The sequence below is a fragment of the Pleurodeles waltl genome, chromosome 9 (assembly GCF_031143425.1).
Source record: "Pleurodeles waltl isolate 20211129_DDA chromosome 9, aPleWal1.hap1.20221129, whole genome shotgun sequence".
In the NCBI taxonomy this organism is placed as follows: Eukaryota; Metazoa; Chordata; class Amphibia; order Caudata; family Salamandridae; genus Pleurodeles; species Pleurodeles waltl.
The window spans coordinates 270,438,979-270,462,048 of record NC_090448.1 but is presented as its reverse complement, the minus strand read 5'-3'; the positions used below and the strand labels follow the sequence as shown (position 1 = coordinate 270,462,048).

At 44.0% G+C, this 23,070-nt stretch overlaps 1 protein-coding gene across 1 annotated transcript in view; it reads left to right on the top strand.

The window, feature by feature from the left end:
- IPPK (inositol-pentakisphosphate 2-kinase) overlaps positions 1-23,070 on the top strand; it is a 247,777-nt gene that overhangs the window by 124,005 nt on the left and 100,702 nt on the right. Inside the window, exons 5-6 of the mRNA XM_069206685.1 lie at positions 10,349-10,470; positions 19,449-19,538. Coding sequence (XP_069062786.1) covers positions 10,349-10,470; positions 19,449-19,538 — 212 coding nt within the window. The remainder of the gene's footprint in view (positions 1-10,348; positions 10,471-19,448; positions 19,539-23,070) is intronic.

The window sequence follows — 23,070 nt, the reverse complement described above, 5'->3', positions numbered from 1 at the left end:
CCAGACTCTTATCCTACAAAACCGTCACCACCTGAGGACAGTACATCCTATACACAGGTTGTCGCAAGGGCAGCCGAGTTTCACAATGTCTCCTTACATTCGGAACCAATTGAGGATGACTTTCTCTTTAACACCCTATCCTCCACCCATAGCCAGTATCAAAGCCTTCCCATGCTCCCAGGAATGCTAAAACATTCAAAACAAATATTTCAGGATCCAGTTAAAGGCAGAGCCATAACTCCAAGGGTGGAGAAAAAATATAAGCCACCACCCACAGATCCAATATATATTACAACACAACTAACACCAGACTCAGTAGTTGTGGGGGCAGCTCGCGAGAGAGTCAACTCTCATACCTCAGGCGACGCACCACCTCCAGACAAGGAGAGTCGCAAATTTGATGCTGCGGGAAAAAGGGTTGCAGCACAAGCAGCAAATCAGTGGCGTATTGCCAATTCACAAGCACTTTTGGCAAGATACGACAGGGCTCATTGGGATGAAATGCAACATTTCATCGAACACTTACCCAAGGAGTTCCAAAAAAGAGCGCAACAGGTGGTGGAAGAGGGACAAAGTATCTCAAATAATCAGATACGGTCTTCCATGGATGCAGCAGATACAGCTGCAAGGACAATAAACACTGCAGTCACAATACGAAGGCACGCATGGCTGCGCACTTATGGGTTCAAACCGGAAATCCAGCAGGCTGTGCTCAATATGCCGTTTAATGAACAGCAATTGTTTGGGCCTGAGGTAGACACTGCCATCGAAAAACTCAAGAAGGACACCGATACAGCCAAAGCCATGGGCGCACTCTACTCCCCGCAAAGCAGAGGCACATTTCGGAAAACACCTTTTAGGGGAGGGTTTCGAGGTCAACCCACAGAAACCACAACCTCACAAACAAGGCCTACCTACCAGGGTCAATATCAGAGGGGAGGTTTTAGGGGGCAATTTAGAGGGGGCCAATTCCCAAAAAATCGAGGAAAATTTCCAAGGCCCCAAAACCCCTCAAAATAAGCAGTGACTCACAAGTCACACACCCCCATCACATAACACCTGTGGGGGGAAGACTAAGCCAATTTTACAAACTTTGGGAGGAAATAACAACAGACACTTGGGTCTTAGCAATTATCCAGCATGGTTATTGCATAGAATTTCGCCAATTCCCTCCAAACGTCCCACCGAAAACACACAATATGTCAAAACAACATATAGATCTTCTAGGACTAGAAGTTCAAGCATTGCTACAAAAGGACGCAATAGAATTAGTACCAATTCAACAAAAAAACACAGGAGTTTACTCACTGTACTTTCTAATACCCAAAAAGGACAAAACTCTGAGACCAATACTAGATCTCAGAACACTAAATACCTACATAAAATCAGACCACTTTCACATGGTCACGTTACAAGACGTAATCCCACTGCTCAAACAGCAAGACTACATGACAACATTCGATCTAAAAGATGCGTATTTCCATATACCAATACATCCTTCACACAGGAAATACCTAAGGTTCGTATTCCAAGGAATACATTACCAATTCAAAGTGTTGCCATTCGGAATAACAACTGCGCCAAGAGTTTTTACAAAATGCCTGGCAGTAGTAGCTGCACATATCAGAAGGCAGCAAATACATGTGTTCCCGTACTTAGACGACTGGTTAATCAAAACTAACATGCTAAAACAGTGTTCACAGCACACAAAATATGTCATACAAACCCTTCACAGGCTAGGTTTCTCCATCAACTACGCGAAGTCACACCTTTTGCCGTGTCAAACGCAGCAATACTTAGGAGCGACAATCAACACAGCAAAAGGGATTACCACTCCAAGTCCACAACGGGTTCAAACATTTCACAAAGTAATACAGGCCATGTATCCAACACAAAAGATACAAGTCAGAATGGTAATGAAACTACTAGGCATGATGTCTTCATGCATAGCCATTGTCCCAAACGCAAGATTGCACATGCGGCCCTTACAACAGTGCCTAGCATCACAATGGTCACAAGCACAGGGTCAACTTCTAGATCTGGTGTTGATAGACCGCCAAACATACATCTCGCTTCTATGGTGGAACAGTACAAATTTAAACCGAGGGCGGCCTTTCCAAGACCCAGTGCCACAATACGTCATAACAACAGATGCTTCCATGACAGGGTGGGGAGCACACCTCAATCAACACAGCATCCAAGGACAATGGGACATACATCAGAGACAGTTTCACATAAATCACTTGGAAATGTTAGCAGTATTTCTAGCGCTGAAAGCATTTCAACCCATAATAACCCAAAAATACATTCTTGTCAAAACAGACAACATGACAACAATGTATTATCTAAACAAACAAGGAGGGACACACTTGACACAGTTGTGCCTCCTAACACAGAAAATATGGCATTGGGCGATTCACAACCACATTCGCCTAATAGCACAATTTATTCCAGGGATTCAGAACCAGTTGGCAGACAATCTCTCTCGAGATCACCAACAAACCCACGAGTGGGAAATTCACCCCAAATACTAAACAATTACTTTCAAATTTGGGGGACACCTCAAATAGATCTATTTGCAACAAAGGAAAACTCCAAATGCCAAAACTTCGCATCCAGGTACCCACAAGATCAATCCCAAGGCAATGCTCTATGGATGAACTGGTCAGGGATCTTTGCATACACTTTTCCCCCTCTCCCTCTCCTTCCATATGTAGTAAAGAGGTTGAGTCAAAACAAACTCAAACTCATACTAATAGCACCAACATGGGCAAGGCAACCTTGGTACACGACACTACTAGACCTGTCAGTAGTACCTCATGTCAAACTACCCAACAAACCAGATCTGTTAACACAACACAAACAACAGATCAGACATCCAAATCCAGCATCTTTGAATCTAGCAATTTGGCTCCTGAAATCCTAGAATTCGGACACTTGCACCTCACACAAGAATGTATGGAGGTCATAAAACAAGCTAGGAAACCTACCACTAGACACTGCTACTCAAACAAGTGGAAAAGATTCGTGTATTACTGCCAGAATAATCAAATTCAGCCATTACACGCATCTCCAAAAGATATAGTAGGATATTTACTACATTTGCAAAAATCAAATCTAGCTTTCTCTTCCATAAAGATACATCTTACCGCAATATCAGCTTACCTACAAATTACTCATTCAACTTCACTATTTAGAATACCAGTCATTAAAGCGTTTATGGAATGCTTAAAGAGAATCATACCACCAAGAACACCACCTGTTTCTTCATGGAACCTCAACATTGTCTTAACAAGACTCATGGGTCCACCTTTCGAGCCCATGCATTCTTGTGAAATGCAATACTTCACGTGTGAAGTTGCATTTTTAATTGCCATCACATCTCTAAGAAGAGTGAGCGAGATTCAAGCATTTACCATACAAGAACCATTTATTCAAATACATAAAAATAAAGTACTTCTAAGAACAAATCCTAGATTTTTACCAAAGGTTATCTCACCGTTCCACTTAAATCAAACAGTAGAATTACCAGTGTTCTTCCCACAACCAGATTCTGTAGCTGAAAGAGCACTACATACATTAGACATCAAAAGAGCACTAATGTACTACATTGACAGAACGAAACTAATTAGAAAAACAAAACAACTATTTATTGCCTTTCAAAAACCTCATACAGGAAATCCAATTTCAAAACAAGGCATTGCTAGGTGGATAGTTAAGTGTATTCAAACCTGCTATCTTAAAGCAAAGAGAGAGCTGCCTATTACACCAAAGGCACACTCAACCAGAAAGAAAGGGGCTACCATGGCCTTTCTAGGAAATATTCCAATGAACGAAATATGTAAGGCAGCAACATGGTCTACGCCTCCTACATTTACCAAGCACTACTGTGTAGATGTGTTAACTGCACAACAAGCCACAGTAGGTCAGGCTGTACTGAGAACATTATTTCAAACTACTTCAACTCCTACAGGCTGAACCACCGCTTTTGGGGAGATAACTGCTTACTAGTCTATGCACAGCATGTGTATCTGCAGCTACATATGCCATCGAACGGAAAATGTTACTTACCCAGTGTACATCTGTTCGTGGCATGAGTCGCTGTAGATTCACATGCGCCCACCCGCCTCCCCGGGAGCCTGTAGCCGTTTAGAAGTAGATCTTGAACATTTGTACATTTGTAAATATATTACTTTAACCTTTATTATGTACATACGTATTCATTCCATTGCATGGGCACTATTACTAACATACACAACTCCTACCTCACCCTCTGCGGGGAAAACAATCTAAGATGGAGTCGACGCCCATGCGCAATGGAATCGAAATGGGAGGAGTCCCTCGGTCTCGTGACTCGAAAAGACTTCTTCGAAGAAAAACAACTTGTAACACTCCGAGCCCAACACCAGACGGCGGACTGTGCACAGCATGTGAATCTGCAGCGACTCATGCCATGAACAGATGTACACTGGGTAAGTGACATTTTCCATATATGTATATATCTTTTTGTATATACATGATTTGCATATATTTGTTTGTTTGATTAAAAACAAAAAAAAACAAAAAAAAGGAGAGTTATATTAAATCTACAGCCATTTTATTGCAATGTTGTGTGATTTACAATGTTATGGGATGTTACCTTGTTCTTTCATTGCATTGGGTTATTATTCTCATGCACGTAAAAAAATGTTGGTACTGACGTTGGCACGTTGGCGAGGACCTCTTATTGCCTGTCAGACGGCGTCGCGCGGGCTAGAGTGACGTCCTCGTCGACGTGCAGAAGCTAGGAAGAAGATTTCCGTCGAATGCTGGCGCCATGGGAGTATTCATTAGGTGAGGAATCCACAGGTAGCTAATGTATCCACCAGAAAAGTTGTTACCGAAGGTAAGTAACTCGTTCTTCAGGACTTGCTCTGCCTTGGCGAGGGGGGGGGCAGGGTCACAGGGTGGTGGATAGGGAGCGCAGTCTTCCCATTGCGATGCTGAGTGTTCCAGCCAGGTGACAGGGCTGAGACAGGAGTGGTTGTCGAGGCAGAGCCGAGCTGGGTGTTCAAAGGGACCCACAGGTTGCAGCAGCTGTAGAGTGAAGACCGTGGTATGAAAGAAGGAAGGTTCAATTTTCTCAGATCAGGTCAGCTGTGTGGTTGATCCTCTCAGGTTGATGCGATTTGGCTGTAATTAAAGGAGAATAGTCTGGGTGATAAGGGGTGGGCGGGCAGGAGAAAATCGGTGGGGCCTTGGGACCGGCTTGTAGAGGTCAGTACGCTATTGCACTGTCCGTCACTGCTTGCCTAGTTTGTGGCGCTGATGCAGAGGTCTCCTCTCGCTGGCCCGCCCCACCCAGAGGCGGCGCAGACTGACCAGCACAGCACCACCTGCCCCCACCAGTGAGGATGGGAAGAAGAGTGGGGTCCCACTGACAATGGCACTTTCCGCAGTGGATGGCTCTCACTTGGTGATCACGGAGGTGGTGTAAAGCCAACATGGGAGTGATCTGTTGGGCCCCGGGTGTCTCCTCTGCTGTCCGCGTCAGTGGCGGGGCCTCTTGTTGCATCACAATCGCTCCCCGCGTGCCTCGATCCAAGCACCGAAGCAGGGAGTGCGCAAGGGGTTTACTGTTGGGGTGTCCGGGGGGAGACAAAGGGCCCCAGGACCCAAGTATAGGGCGCTGTAGTGCAGAACCTTGCAATGTAGCTCCCATTGTTTGTGTCCAGTTGTCTGAGTCCTGACGGGATCCTGGGCAAAGGAGGTGCTATCCCTGGCGTTACCTCTGGGGCGGAGTGCCAAGGGGATGAACACCTGATGGTCAGTGTCCCCCTTGTGCTCCGACCTAAGCGCCGAAGCAGGGGATGTCTCATCTATGGCAGGCACCGAGCAGCCTTTCGAGGTTGGGGTGGGGGATTGGGATTGGGGGAGGGAGGAGGAAAGCCAATCCCATGTGTGCCAAACGTAGTGTGCCGGTGAGTCCCAATGGCGGTCCCAAGACAAATGTGGGCCGCAATCCCTGGTGCCTTTCCGGGGGCCACCTGCAGAGTGGAGGGTGCTGAGTGGGCACAGGCCGGATGATCAGCTTCCCGGGTGCTCCGATCTGAGTGCCGATACGGGGGACTCCCTGTGGATGATGGACGGCAGTCGGGCAGTGCAGGAAGGTGACCGCTGCCCCTGTATCTTTCAGGTATAGGCACAGCTGCCTGACTACCTCAGGTGCGGGTGCACACGCCGATATGGGCTACCCAGCTACCGAGGCCCGGTAGCTGGAGGCACACCCAGCACAGACCTTGAAGGTGGAAGAACGCCCCACGGCCGCTGAGGAGACATGCAGGATTGGGACAGAGGTATCTGCTAATTTTCACACATGGCTAGGGCCATGATGAAGTTCAATTTTCAGGTGAGAATGCAGAGCACTAGAGGAATGCGTCCGCCATCTTGGTCGCCTTTATGTAACACCCTAAAAATTGCTGTAGTATTGTGGAAAAAAAATAGAGACTAGAGCTGTGCACACGGTTGTCATTATGAGGCTACCCTTAAATTTTTGGGTTAAAAGACATGTTTTTACATTTAACTTTAATAATTTTTTTAATTGTAGGCAGACTTCCGTGCAGCGAATACTTTAGCAAGCAAGTCCCAACATTGTGTGCCCTAAACTCTAAAAGGTCTATTACCATCTTTCTGAGTAGTGGAATTTTCAGCAGGAGTTTGATGGCGTGTTGGGACACAAAAGGCCCCTGCATGGTGACTGACATTCACCCCTGCTCGAAGTGTCCCACATGCATGGATACATTGACCCCTGGAACAGGTTTATGGTCATGGGTAAGGTAGGATCATGCGTGTGAAGCCTGACCTAGACCTGTCACATGGTAAGGCCATCTTGTTAGGCTGGGAGGGGCACACCGAGCCTTACCCTCCTAGTGGGAGAGAGACACTGCCCTTGACAGGAGTTAAGTGCCATGAGCATGGTGGTGGCAGCAAGCTCGTTTTGAAGATCATATGAGTCACTAGTGTGAACAGGCCTCTTTACCTTTATCACTGGAGTGGCACCTACCAGGCCAGTCATGCAAAGTTCTACTGTTACGTACTAAAATCAGTCTTGACCTATATGATGACTGCATGTAGCATCGGTCAATGCATATGCGTGCAATGTTGTATGTTTGTGCGTGGTACACAACATAGAGGCTTGTGGGTTCCATTAAGGAAGCCCAGGCCTGGAAAGGCTAGTTGGAGGTGAAGACTGCAACCCAAGACAGGAGATGTGGACTGCCGACATTCCTGGGGACGGGTGGGAACACCCACACTAGAGTAAGGAGTGTGATTGGTGTCACTGCACTGGGCGCTCACTTTGGGAGGGGGCGTCATGTTTGCAATTAAATTATGGTTTTAAAAGTACTTGCTGCTGCTTTCCTTGCCTCCAGCAATTGTCAGGCAACAATTAAAATTTCAAGATAATTCCTGTGATTAATGTTCTTCCTGGAGAGTGATCAAGTTTTGTCTAGTGGAAGTTTTGACTTCTCGTAAGGTGCCTCAGAGTGTTAATATGCCTGCTGCAAAGAATGTGTGCTGTGCGGATCACAAAGTGCAGGCAATGTAAATTGGTCAGTGGGTTACTGCTTTCATCAGAGAGATCCTTTTGTTACTTGTTATAAGTTAAAATCCTCATATGGAACAGTGAGCTATTAACTGCCATGAGAGCTGCATGCAAACTGCAAGGTATATGATTTGTCCCCAATCTTTCATTATTCTAATGTTGCAAAAAGGGTTAATTTGGGTAGAATTCGTTCTTAGTATTAAGGAGAACTCCCAACTATGGCGTTAGCTATTCAATTCTGAGTTTGTGCTTCTCCAGAACAAGCAGTCTTAAACTATGCTGCCTACAAGTATGGATGACATGTGACTCCTACACCTTGTTCTCCTCTATCTTATGTAACATTTCCTTTGCCATGATTTACAGTGATTGTCTGTGCGATGCATAGCACTCTGACACCCTACAATGATATGGGTGGTGCTATAAAACTAAATACATCTGAGAGAGAGAGTGGTTGTGGAGATTTGAGGGTTACTGTTAAAGGGTAGTAGTGAGGGAATACTGGGCAGAGGAGGTCAGTGGGTGGGGGGAGGGAACCAACAAACATTTTGGCACTGGCACCATCCGCGCTAAAGCCTCTCCCTGGATCACCAGTATGGGCCTACTCTGTAGTCACCTCCATTATCAAATGGCAAAAACAACTCGTTAGAGGGGAAAAGAGGGGACTCTTGGACACGACCTAGCATGACTCAAGTGCATCTATCGTAATAGATTATATGGATATTATTTATTGTGCTGTGTGTTTGTATTAATTAGTACTTTTATCACAAAAGTGAATATTTCACTTGACAATCAGTTTATTGGGATTACTGTTTGTACTTTGTGTATGCCTTGTACCTATCTCACAGATTTGCCAGTGGCGATTTTTTTATGTTTTTGTAGATCTTTTATACAGAAACATTAAAAAATAGACACTTGTGCATGCATACACGAGCACGTGAACAGGTGACTGTCTTTTAAATGTTTTTAATAAAGTTTTACAAAGCGTTAAAGGATGGCCACCCTTGCCTGCACAGACGACCATGTTTGAATATTTTTGCTAAACTGTAGTTACAAAAAACATTCAAAGATGGCTGCCCTTAGGCACACGTGTTGATTTGCACTCAAAGGCAGCAGTTGTGGAATGGATTAAAAGCCCATGCCACGGCGGGCAGTGCTGGGGAGCTGTCAGGACCTCCGAAACATTAATGAAAAAAACACACAAATACTGTCCTAGAAGTCCCTGGCACCTAAAGGGACCACTTTCTCTGTGGGTGACAATATGGTGCTGGGGCAGATGCTCTTTTAAAGGAACCAATAGCTCAAGTAGGCTAACCTGCTGGCCATATTGAAAGCGGTGGAGGGTGGAAGCAAAATCTGAAGACATTTAAATAGGCCAATGCATGAGGAGGACCGACTGAAAGTCCCTGTTGGTAATTGTATTTTTTTCTTTTAAAAAATCTCAGAAACGAAAAGTTTTGGCTAATGACATACCTAACAGGCATTGGCAAAACCAATAGCTCTGGCGTGACTTTACCAATGTTTGTGAAATGTTTTTGGAAAACTGTACAAAGGGACTATTTTTTATTTTTAAATGTATATGGTGCAAGGACAGAATTCCGTCGCTCACAGAGATGTAAGCCAAAGGCTGAAGTGGCTAACCAAGTGCCCTAGTCTGTGTGCCATGGAGAGCGTAATAGAATGTGATTAGCACACTGACAGAGCAGTAGATGAAGAGAGTTGGCTGAAAGCCTCTATAAACCAGTCTATAAAATATATATTGTTAGAATCAAAAGGTCTTGGCTAACGCTCAACCTAAAAGTGATCACCTAAAGAAGAGTGTTTGTCGCATTATTAGAAGTATGTCGAACTGAAGATTTGCAAATGGTCAGCAGCTGTGCACGTGTTTATCTTTACGGTCTGTCAAAATATGTGTTTTTTTTGTTTTGTTTTTTTGACGTTGGTGACTCGCTGAACAGCTCTTGCCCGCATTCAACCACTCCAGTCACTCAGTATCTCGCCACAGGGTTAAGTGCCTCACCCGTGATAAGAGTAGTCCTCTAAGAAACTTGTGTCCTTTTGTGGGTAGGAGCATGGTACCTTTACTTACTAATATTTGACGGGAGTGATGGTTTGTATTGATTATAATGATATTTCCTCTACAGCAGAATCTTATATATTTTTGCCCATAACGTTATGAGTAAGTTTATTTTATAATGCAGTGATTGCAGTAGAAATTATTATTTAAGAAGCTGTTTTGTCCTGTAACCAGTACTGACAAATCTTGGTACGAGAATTGATGGTGCATGGTCTCTCACCCATAGGACAGAAACTGACATGCTAATCTGTTTAACAAACAAAATCTACTTTTGGGATCTCGTGGTTGCTTTCTAATAAGTCCTTTACTGGTTTGGATATGTAGTTTTTGAAAATAAAATGGTTATTTCTTCTAACTTTCTAATTTTGGGTGCCTGCATTCTCTTCTCAGGTCACATTTTCTCCGATGTATGTAACTTGCCAGTTTGTTGTGATTTTTAATCAAATGCTTTTTGAAAACTGAAATTTGTGTTCCCAGAAATATTCTTGAAATTATTTTTTGTAATTGACTGAAAGAAAATTTGAGAGTAAATGGGTGTTTTGGGAAGGTTATAAAAGATGGTTCTCCGGATTATGTTTTTAAATGTTAAAGTAAGCGAGAGCATACATTTGAAGGTAAACAACACAAAATAAAATATATTTTATAAGTGTTTTAAAAAATGCGGTTCTCCATATTCTTTTCTGCTTTTTCAGAATCCCGATGTGAAAAAGAAATGGACATTTTGAGTGGATATGCTATGTGCCTACCTAATCTAACTAGACTACAAACTTGTCATCTAGTGGAGCACCGACCTATTGTTTGCATAGAGATAAAGGTAATTAAACCACTAATGTGGTGTAGTTTTTCACAATACATCTCAATTCACTTTAAAATACGTTTTTTTCTTGAATTTATTTTACAGCAGATTAGTGCTTTTATAGCTGGAACCGATCACGAAAAGAAACACTGTATAATAGCCCAAGTCACTTTTGATTTTCTTTTTAAGTGGAGAAATATAAAGCTAGTCCCTATTTTCCCACTCTTTCACTTTAAGACACTTACATAACGTTGAGCTCTTAACGCCGACGTCTGAGGTTAGGATATGCAAGGCATTATCGGCGCATTAGGCACTTTTATGAATGAACTGTTTCACGCAAAGAAAGGCTCAAACACTTGCACATGCAAGCTGCCACATGAAAGCAAAACACAGATGTGGTGAAGTAGAATTTGATGATGATCATTCATTATTCACTTTATAGTAGGGACCCTACAGCTAAATCAGTCTCACATATGCCAAGAAAATAAATGTAATCTGTAGAAGTTTGATCCTCTCGTAGGTGGTGACCAACCAGCTGCTTAAGTCGTTTTTTTGCTTGGGCTGATAGATCGCCAGCAGATGTGGCTGGGCTTGGAGCATAAAGCTTAGATGATTCTGGGGTAAGGTTTGTGGCCTGAATCTGATTTTCAAGTTTAATGAACACCTCTTTTTCTGGGAAATGGGCTCTCGGGAGTCTTCTGCTTTAGGGCCCATGCTAATAAATTACATGGAGAAGCAGAGACACTCAACTCTTTGGGGTGATACTATAGGAAACGTGTTTAGCAGGAAATGTAAAGGTGATCTTTTTCCTGAGATGAAAATGAGCAGTTTCATGTCCTGTTCTATCTCCGGAATCCTTACCAGTCATGTCCTAAAGCAAGCAAGAGATGCTAGTGCTTTGGAGGGACAGATAGAAGCTCAGGGGCTTTAACAGTTCTGGAATTCTTCTCTTCCCTTTGCCTAATGGCTAAAAACACGTGTATGTGATAATATACTAAAAGTTATCTCTGGTGAAAGACACTTGGGTGAAAACTATAATATATTTATTTCTAGCCAGCTCATGGAGCAGTCAGTTAATATCGCAGTTTGTGAATAATGCCAGTCAAACTAGCAGGAATACTTCAAGAAAGCAAGGAAATTGATAATTTGTTTACTTTTAACACTTCCTCCACTGTCTCTGTGGCCTCTAATACTTTAATGTATATTAATACCTTTCTAAATCCAGGTGTATTGTTTCTTAAGGGTGACATTTGTGGCTGGTAACTTGTTAAAATATCTAGTTCTGTATGTTTTGACCCCTTTCTTTAATTCACAAAACCTCGCATTTGATGCTAGGTGTTACTGTGGTCAGTATGAAGTACCTTTCATATTGGACGTACCAACTGAACAGTTAAACAACAAATTACTTTAGAAGTAAATACCCTGTTTAACCTAGTGCTTATTACCTGAATGTACTTTATTGAATATTGGAGCACAGTGAGTTCAAGTGATTTGCCGGTGATCACACATTTTCATTTGGTGAGGGTGATACATTCTGCCCCGCTGGCAGAGTTGGTGGTATTTTGACCACTCTGCTTTAAGCTTGTAACTCAGATTTCTGGCCAAATTCCACCAACTGCTGCGTGGCAGAGTTTTTCCTCGCTCATGGCTTGCCAACGGTAAGTTCGCAAGTGAAACATCCCCTAGCACGATTTTCAGTTGCTAGGAGGGCACCCAGTGAGTAGAAAATCTAATTGAGGATTTTGATGCACACAGCGAAGATAATAACAGTGCACCTCCTTATGCTTATTTGATGTTCTCTCTGCTCTTCATTTAATTTACTGCTGCTTATCTCTGCTTCCATCCATTCATCAGGACATACTACCTGAGTTTTTTGTAGGGGGGTTGGGGACCCACCTTAAGCAATCACTACAATCCTTGTCAGGCTGAACCACTAAATTCACTAAATAAACCTGAGCTCAGCTTCTAGGTAGCTGTGGCGCCGAACAGACAGGCTTAATTTGAGGCAAAGTGCAAAGTATTTATGTAGTACCAAAACAATAACAAAGTCAAAACACAACACTATAAAACTTCAAAACCGAATTCGAAAAATAGATACATTTTGATAAATAACATGGCAAAAATAAAATTAAGGTAAACCTGTGATATGAGTTCTTAAAGATTAAGTTTAAAAATAGCTTTAAAAAAATCATAAATTTCCAACCATGGTCATTTGATTGTGCTGGATAGGCACCTAGATGCAGTTTGAGGCCAACTGCGATGGGGTGCAAGTCGGATACAGAAACGAGGTTCAACATTGTCAAGAGTTTTACCTTCAGACTTAGTCTCTGAAATTTAAGTCAAAAACTCCTCTGTGGGGCAAGGCAACAGGCTTTGGCCGAAGTAGGCTCCACATTGCCGGGTAGCTGCTTGACAGGGTCTTAGTAAAGCCATTGACTTTTGTTGAGAAAGCTCTGAGTGAAAAAAAATAAAAAATGAAATTTTATCGGCGGCCGGATACTTTTGAAGCCCAATTTAGGCAAAACTGAAATATTGATTTTTGGAGGATCGCATTTTATCTGCTAGAGACTTCTGGCTGCAGATTCCTTACCTTTGAATTTCCCAGGCGTCAGACTGGATCTGGAAGATTTTACATGAGCAATACCCCTGCGTGCCGGTAGGTGGCGTCGATCGGCTCGGCTTGCGCCATCGGTGTCGTTCATGACAAAAGTGAGGCTGTGGTACCTATGTAGGTGCCACCTTGGCACACCAACATCAGTTCCTTTTTTTTTTTTTCGCCAGCCTGCGCTGGACTGGAGAAGAGCTACCTCTCAGTCACTTTTTGACTCGATTTTTGATGTTTTGTTGAGCGTCTGTGAGGTTACTTTCTGGTGTGATAGGATGTCCTCTAGGAAGACGGAATTCAAGCTCTGCAAAGCCTGCCATCGCCTGATGATGGTGACTGATCTGCATCTTGTCTGCCTGTGGTGTCTGGAGCATGACAACGACCCAAAGTCTTGCTCAGAGTGCTGCGCCAAGCATCCGAAGGCTTGAGGGAGCAGACCCTAAAGCTAATGGTGGCCTGGGATGCGACTCTGCGCAAATCGAGGTCCCGATCAAGAGGAAGGTCCTAGGACCGATCGCAAAGTCCGAAATCTTGTCCCACTCCAAGTCCTTGAGACGGTCAAGTAAGTCGAGGCACAAGAAGAAGAGCAAGAATTTGAAGCGGTCTTCGACTTCTCCTTGTCCACTGCCTGATGAGACAAGGAAGCGTCGGCATTCAAGGCCTCGTTCTTCAGAGCCTGGGTCAACTTCATGCCTCCCTGACTTTCTGAGAGCTAGAGTGACCCCAGCCTAACTTAAAGAGTTCTGTCAGGGCATGCGCCTCATTTATGCAACCTGATGCCGCTGATGCACCTTTAGGCTCCGTGGGTTTGGAGTGGGCCCCATCCACTCCGTGCCAGTCTGCCCCCAGAAATCCATATCTGGATTGGTGCCAGTCGTGCCATCTCGACCTTTCCCGGTGCTCGCCCGATGCAGACACTGACAGTGGCAACAGCACCATCTCCATTGTGGTCCCCTACTCCGGCAGGAACTTTGCTTCCTATATCGGAGCCTGCGCCCCATTCTAGTGGGTTAGGCCTTAGGGAGGGATTGGAGGGGTCGCTGGACCCCGTAGAATACCAGCCTTTTGAAGAAGACCCCAATATAGACTGGTATGAGCTTCTCGGTGAAGTTAGTGGACTGGATTCTTCAAATACTGGTCTGTTTTCTCCCCCTACCTCCTATGCTATGGTGGTGCGGAGGGTGGCTGAGGTCTCTAACCTTCAGCTGCCCTTGGTGGCATTCAAGACTAACATCTTGACAGAGGTTTTACACATGGGAGTTTCCTCTTCTGAACCCCTGCGCCCATTCAATGACTCCCTTACTGATGTAATTTTGGGTACCTGATCGAAATCCAACACAGGGGCTCCTGTGAATAGGACAATCATCTGCCTCCACCGCCCTGCCCCAGGGGAGCCAAACTTCCTCACTCAACACCCTACCCTAAAGCACTTGGTGGTCCAAGCCTCACCATCCCAAGGCGTGCTGCCTATCGCCTTCCGGATACGGAATCCAAGAGAGGCTGTACTCTCTGGGTAAGAAGTTGTTCCACCAGACTTGTATTTCAGTCTGTGAACACCGCATCCCTTTTGGGGCCATTACTCCCACACTTTGTGACCCACGGTTATGCAAGTGCTGCCACAGGTGCTGGAGGAGGCCTGGGGCGTACTCTCTCAAGCTGTTGTAGACCTTCACAGTCTTCACACTCTGCACCCTATGCCCCTGGCTTGAGTTCAGGAGAACCAACACTGCAGAGAGGACTTCCAGGTGACTCCAACGACATGGACACCCTGAGTTGACCTCCCTGCACCCCTACAGCGACGCCTGCAGAGAGGATACAGAGGCTCCCCCTGATTGCGACTGCCTGGTAAAAAAGGAACCCGACGCCTGGACCAAGCACTGCACCCGCATCCCCCAGGACCAAGAGGGACCACCGACCAGTGCAGAGGTGACCAGCAGACAGCCCTCATCCTAGCCCAGTCGGTGGCTGGCCTGAGAAGCCCCCCTGTACCCTATCTGCATCGACTAAGTGACCCCCGGGTCCCTCCATTGCTTTCTGTAGCAAACCAGACGCCTGCTTTGCACACTGCACCCGGCTGCCCCTGTGCCGATGAGGGTGTGCTTTGTGTGCCTGTGTGTCCCTCCCCTCCCCCCAGTGCTCTATAAAACCCCCCTGGTCTGCTCCCCGCGGACGCATGTACTTACCTGTAAGCAGACTAGGACCGGAGCACCCGTGTTCTTCATAGGCACCTATGTGTTTTGGGCTGTCCTTTGACCTCTGCACCTGACCGGCCCTGTGTTGCGGGTGCTGTGGCTTTGGGGATGCCTTGAACCCCCCAACAGTGGGATGCCTACGGCCAGGAGACTGACTGTGTAAGTGCTTTACTTACATGAGAAAACTAATCAAACTTACCTCCCCCAGGAACTGTTGATTTTTGCACTGTCCACTTTTAAAATAGCTTATTGCCATTTTAACCAAAACTGTGTGTACTACTGTTTTAAATCAAAGTTCTATACTTACCTGTGTGAAGTACCTTGCATTTTATGTACTTACCTCACATCTTGAATCTTGTGGTTCTAAAATAAATTTAAAAAAAATATTTTTCTATATAAAACCTATTGGCCTGGAGTTAAGTCTTTGAGTGTGTGTTCCTCATTTATTGCCTGTGTGTGTACAACAAATGCTTTAACACTACCCTCTGATAAGCCTACTGCTCGACCACACTACCACAAAATAGAGCATTATTATTATCTAATCAACCTCTAAGGTGAGCCCTTGGGCTCTGTGCACGCTATCTCTCATTTTGAGATAGTATGTACAGAGCCAACTTCCTACATATGGGTTGAACTTTCAGGACGCCTATTTCCACATTCATGTCCTTCTTCCCTACCAGCGCTATCTGCAGTTTACGGTAGGCCACAAGCACTTTCAATTCACAGTGTTCCTCTTTGGCCTTACCAAAACCCCTTGGGCGTTCACCAAGGTGATGGCAGTGGTTACAGCTCATCTGCGGACATCAGGGGTGCCAGTTTATCCCCATCTCAACGAATGGCTTTTGAAGGCAGGCTGGGCCCGGTTGTCGTCTCCCCTCTCCAGGCTACGGCAGCCCTTCTGCACTCTCTGGGTTTCACTATAAACGTGCTAAAGTCATACCTGTCTCGCTCTCCGACACTTCCTTTCATCTGAGCTCTTCTGGACATTGTGAAGCTTCAGGCATATCCTACTGAACGGTGAGTCCAGGGTATTATACAGATGTTTCAACCTCTATCCTGGCTTTCGGTGAGGATGACTGAGCCTGATGGGCCTCCTGCACCCTGCTTGTGACATAAGCCCGCTGGCATATGCGGACTCTGCAGAAGGACCTGAAGTTTAAGTGGGTGCAGCATCAGGGGAATCGCTCCGATATGATGCCAGTATCAGGGAATTGCATAAGATGTGCAGTGGTGGATAGTAAACCGAGATTGGATCAGAGGCAGACCCCTTCCCCACCCAGATCTGACAGTAGTGACAGATGCGTCTCTCCTAGGTTGGGGCAGCCATCAGGAAGAGGTGGAGATAACATCAAAATGCTGGAGCTCCAGGCGATGCTACCGGCATTGAAAGCCTTACTACCCTCCATCAATGGAAGGCTAGTGCACGTGTTCATGACAAGACCACTGCTATGTGGTATTGCAACAAACGGGGCGTGTTCTTGGACATTTTGTCAAGAGGCCCTGCACCTCTGGAACAGTAGGGCATATCCCTGGTGATTCAACACCTGGCAGGCTTTCTGAAAGCCGGGGCAGACAATCTCAGCTGTCGATGCCCTGCAGTTCATGTATGGCATCTCCACCCGGTGATGGCACAAGGTCTCTATCAGCAGTGTGGAGTGCCTTGGTTAGATCATTTGCCTCTGCCGAGCATGCACAATGTCAGTAGTTTTGTGCGCTGAAGTTTCCAAGACAACCCTCTCTCAGAAACTCTTTTTGTCTCCACTGGAGCTCAGGCCTCCTGTATGCCTTTCACCCGTACCACTCCTGCCTAGAGTTCTTAACAAGATCAGGAATGACCAGGTATGGCTGTTCTTGTGACTCCAGACTGGGCACAGTCTGGTATCCCGAGCTACTGAGCATGGGCACCGATCATCTGGTCAGGCTGCTACCCCTTAGGAAGGATCTTCTGTCACTGCGGCAGGGGAGGGGTTTCCACTCAAACCGGTCTCCTATTGTGCATAGGTTTCTAAAAGATCTTGTTCACCTTTACCCTTCCTTGCCCTTTATCATGCCTCAATGAGATCTCAATCTGGTCTGGACATTCTTAATGTGTTCTCCTTTCAAGCCTCTCCATAATTGTCCCTCAGGCTTCTGACATTGAAAAGAACCTTCCTTGTGTCAATAACATCTCCCCTCAGAGTAAGAGCTGCAGGTATTATCATTGCCTTGTGTGGTGGGTTACAGGAAGAGTGCCACACCAATTAGCGAAGCAGGCGTAGTGCATAAAGAAGACCTCTATCATCACTGGAAAGGGCCACAATTCGGAACCTGCACAAAGGCTTACCTGCAGCTAAAGAATGTGTATGCAGGAGAGCCTTCATTAATATAGTAACTGTTGAAAAAGAAAAGCTTATTATGTAGCTTAACTTTAAACACTCCATCAGGTGCTTGCATTTGTGGTAGTTTTATTTTTTTGCTGCTAGAGAAAATTCAAATAATGTAATTTCATGCAGCGCCATTTAAGGTTGTGAGTAGCAGGTCTTAGTGAATTCATAGAAACTGCAAACTGTACAACAAAATTACTTTTTTATGGGTGATACCATACTTTATCTTGTAAACACTATGAAATGTAAAAGACACAGCCACACCCTTATGTTTCTATCGGATTTCCCTTTTTTATTCTCACTGATCACAACCTCTTCTCACCAGCGTTCTTCTTGCGCGGTTGGGTCACCAGGGTGTTTGTGTTACTCCTGGTGCAGGCTAATTGAGATAGGTAGATGCAGTCAGCTCATAAAGAGGCCACATCGTGATCTCGCTTTGTGAAGCCCACCAATTGATAGAAGGCAGAAACACACAGCCGAATATGCCGTCCTGAGTTCATACTATTCCACCAATTGAACATCATACCAACCTCACCACCCTTTTCATGCACCAATAGAACAGGGATGCAGCAAGATCTCGCCCGGAATCATTGGTCAAAAGGAGCTCACTAGATAACAATGTTTTCATTCTGATGTGTTACTCAACACCCTGACAGCTTTGTTAATAATGTCATTTTTGTAAGGAAATGCTAAATAACCTTTTATGACTATTACTTCTGTTCATGCAAATGGTGAAACCCTAGAAAGTCAGACTATTTGATTTGAAGAGTATTCCACCTTCCCTGTATGAAAATGGCAGCTTATTCAGTATTTAAGGAATTGTACCGTTACAGGATGGCTATTTCAAATATGTACGTCAGCTAATCACAACCGTATTAGTGTGTCCTCTTTTGTTCTGCAGACTTGAGACACTCTTTCCATGTTTGTGCAAATTGTGATGTCCTGAGTACATCAACCCAAAATCTGTATATGATTACCAGTTCATTTCACCCTAATAGATTCATCCTTCGCTCTCAGTTGTAGCTGTCTAGATTCAAGCCATTATCTTAACTGATATATCTGTGTAAAATAAATGTTAGCTCTTTTATTTGCATAAGATCAGTGATCCAGCATTTTGAGACTGTGGTTTGTTATGCATATGGTTTAGGTTCTCAAGCTAGAAGTATGTAAGTATTTCATATAAAGATAGATTATGAAAACCTTTTATTTTACCATGTTATCACAGGACACAATCTACAAAGGCTGTGGTTGCAGTCCGAGGAAATTTGGGAAGCATTTCCCCCATTGCTCTTAGAAACATTCCAGCACTCAGCTCTAAGCCTTATTGCTAGATAGCAATGCGAGAAAGATCTCATGAAATAGGAGGCAAAGTTGCTTGCATGTAGCAGTAGTTTCTAATGAAGATATTATCTTTCTGCTTTTGTAAATGTCTATTTTGTGTCTTTTGTCATGAGTGTGTAAATCTTTGCTAAATTCTGTAAATAAAATGTTATGAATATTTGGGAGTGAGTTTTAAGAAAGGCAATCCATTATATTCTTAAGGAACCATAATATTAAATGCATTATTCAAGTGCCCATAGTATTGAACTATTTAGTTGTTTCTCATTGATCTAGCAAATGTACACATCTGAAATGACCAGAAGCAAATTTTTACCTATTTCACTGCCATCTTGGAAAGAAATATGACTGATTGATATACACAATGCTTATTTCTACATTAGTTGTAAAATGGATATAAAAAAATCTATTTCGAAGAATTCTGGTGATGTGCACTAGGCAGTAGGTAGTCACTGTAAACATTTGAACATCTGATATTAGATTGTTTTTACTTTGCAGCCCAAGTGTGGGTTTATTCCCATCTCCAATTCTGTGAGCAAGGAGATAAAGAACAGAGTATGTCGATTTTGCATGTATCAGCATCTCAAGGTAAGTTTAGGGATGTTCTACCTACTCTTTTGTAACATGTCTTATTCAGGCTGTCATGCTTAGTGAGTGACTAAAGTATTTTAAAATATTGATTTGAAAAATTAATTCACATGAATACATTGAGTTAAATATGCATTGTTCCTGAATTTAGTTTTTCTTGTTCATTAACTTCAGTAGGTCTTTTCACAGTGACGTTTGGTGAAAGGTCTAGTATACAAATAGATTTGGTGCCCAACTTCCTGCCACTGCTTCAGTGGTTACCCGTCTGTACACTTGGATTTCAGAAAACATATTTCATTCTCCCTTCTCGTTCCCTCGGAGAAAAAATCCCCCATTTAAAATTTGTAGACAAGACTGGTCACCTCTTCTTGTTGGTTTCAGAGACTACTGGGCCTCATGTTATCATACTTCTGTGTGGGTACTGTAGGCAACTAAGTCAGTGTGTGCGCAGCAGTGCTGTCCACCCCCATTTCAACCTTTCTGGCTGTCCATGTGTTTTTCTTCTGAGTCAACATCTTTAAGTCTACTGTAGATATTCCTTCAATGTACAAGGCTCCAGGGTACAATACTACAGGTGTGCTCAAAGTGTACCTTTATTGGAGGAGGGGTACTGCCTCCTCAGCAAGATTTAGGGAGACTCAGAGTTGGTGGTAGTTTATTAGTGGTCCAGTATTTTTAACTCTACTCCTGTGAGAGGTGTTGAGTTGCCCTTCAAATCAAATGGGTTCAATGCCACATAAGTGGGATCTTGCATTCTCTCTAAGGGTAAGTTGTGTGCTCTATTAATGCATTGTATGCATGGTAACTGTGTGACCGGCTTTTTGTACTATACCACACTGCATTTTGCAGTGAGCATCCCGGGTTAAGGCAATTTCAAGTTTTCTGTCTTTGAAGCAGCCCCTGGGGCCCACTGCCGCAGCAATCCCATAATAGTTTCGCCCTTTTCTTGTTTTTGAAATGTAACCCCAGATAACTGCTTTTGCAGCAATAACTTTCTGAAACTGGATTAACTGTCAGGAAAGCCCAGTGCCACATTTCAGTCCATCAACAGCAGAATGTTATTTTGGGGTGGGACATGGAAAGATCCAGTATTCCCCCCTCCTGTCCATTTTTTGCTTCCCACTACTTTAGTTTTGGAAGACGGTAACATGCCTGCAAAGATATAACCCACATGCTTGCTTTCGGTTCTGGATTTTGAACATGCAGCATATTGTTGGGTTGGTTCCCCTGCAGTGCCCAATTCTGTATTGGCCCTCCACAGTGAGTACTTTGTACTTTCCATGGCGTCTGACTGAAATTTTGCTCATCCACCCCAAAGGTTGGAGGAAGAAGAATGGATGCACTGGAGTAAAATGTGTTGCCCTTGGCTGAAGGACCAGGTTTAAGCTCAAATAAAACCCCTGTAGAGGGCAACTGTTGATGAAATCCATCACAGAAACCACTAGGCGTCTAGGCCCACCTGACCAGGGCCAAACCTGAAGAATATATGATTCATAACAAGAGGTTTGAAAATGATCCATAAGACACTGAAGGACTTTGTCTACAAGTGAGCCTGCACTGTCCCCCGGGCCTTGAATCTGTGGCCTACAATCAAGAGGTGGACAGAAGTCTTCCTGAAGTTTGCTGCGTCCTCTGCTCCCTATCTTTGATGTTATGGAAGCTTGCATCATCCCTTCCCTCCTTGAGCCAATAATGGACCTTAGGATTGTCCATGTCTCACCTTGTACTCCCCGTATTTTCCGTTGGCTGAGGCTCAATATCCTGAACTCAGAACCATCAACCTATGACTTATGATTCATGAGAGATCACAGTTTGCAGAACAGTTTTCACCTTACCTCTAAACAAAGACGTCTCAATATCTTCTGTGGGTGCCAGGCAGTATGGTGAAGAGTCCGTTGACGAGACCTGGGGTTTAGGTAAAAGAGGCTGGCAATAAATCGGAGCAGTAATTGTGAAAGGTAAGGGGCCCTTAGTCCTTCATCTGTTCAATCAACAGAAGTGCTCCCTTAAGTGAGGTCAAAGCCTGCAAGTCAGTGTGGAGATAGTGCAGTGAAAGGGCCATATTGTCTGAAAGACCAGAGCTTTAGACTGACTGATTGCGAGTAGGAGTTTATCTGAATAGTTTGAGTTGTATGTTGGGCAGTGTAATGGGGGGTGGTTCATTAACTGACAGCCAACTAGGTGTTTTTGCAGGGAAGAGTGTGCGCATGTCATGGTTGTAAATGGTTTGCATGCCTTTCATGATCATACAATGTGGTGGCTGTCGTGCAGTGGAGTTTTAATATAGCCTTATAGCCCTCCGTAGCGGGCTATACCGGCCATTAAAGGCCTGCTCCACCTTTAACAAGCCGTTTAACAAGGGAGCGGGCCTTTAATGACATGTTTAGCCCAACTTCAGAGGGCTGTTAGGCTATTGGAACATCCGCCAATAGAGGGCAGAATGTGCTGATAAACAAAACAAAGGCCTCAGGGAGCCCAAAAGGATTGAAATCTCCCCGGGCTCTATGAGGCCTTTGTGAGACAAACATTGGAATGTTGGAGCTCTGGGCTTTTAACTAGCCATTAGAAGCTGGGAGCACTCCATTGTTTTCAATGGAGCTTCCAACATTCCAGTGTTCTAATAAACATTAAACTCCATTACAAGTTCCACGCACATGTATGACTTTCCATCTTTTAATGGAATTTGATTATTTGAAACTCCATTACAAGACGGCCGCCTTGTTTGTGAATACAGATACAGCTTACATATTGTAAGAGTTAACTTTACATGACCGATCACTATATGGCAGTAATATGCTCTGCCTGTCACTGCCGAATGAGCTACAAACAATTGTATGTATTGTAAGTAATAGTTTTGCTACCAGTAATCTGGAGGCATTTATCGAAGAACTAGAAGCAATCATTTGTTTGCTGTGTCAAAGGTGAAGTTGTGGGGGGATGAACTCAGTTTAATGATAAAAAAAAACACTTTTTGTATGATGCTTCATGCCATGCTTTTGCTATTCAGAGCACTGTAAATGGGAGGCATTGTTATCCAGTGCAATGGTATTCAGTTTACTGATGTGGGAAGGTTTGAAGGCTGAGTTTGCCTTGGTGACCGTAGATGCTAAATCGCTTCATTATCTTGCTAGTCACAGAACATTAAAATACCCTGGAGTGATAGTTGGAATAACATGGGATGTCATTTGATTCTTTGATTGACTATGATATCCATTAAATTTGAAAATCCCCCTACAAGCTAATAGGGAATTTGCTGACCTTGTCTTTCTTTTAGCCTTAATGAGTTGGCAGATAGCCTAGCAAATGAGGTTTTTACCTTGAAAAAGAATGATGCATATTATTTTTAGTGCATAAAGTTATTGTTAAACTTCTTATACTGTTTGCGTCTGTATACAAAAAAAACACAGAAAGAAAGCTACCATAGTGTGGCTAAGAGTTATTGGATAGCAGTTACAGATCCTGTAACATAGGTTTGTAGGTTACATTGAATCCCAACTCTGTTAATAATTCCAAGCTATGCCCAATGGGTTGT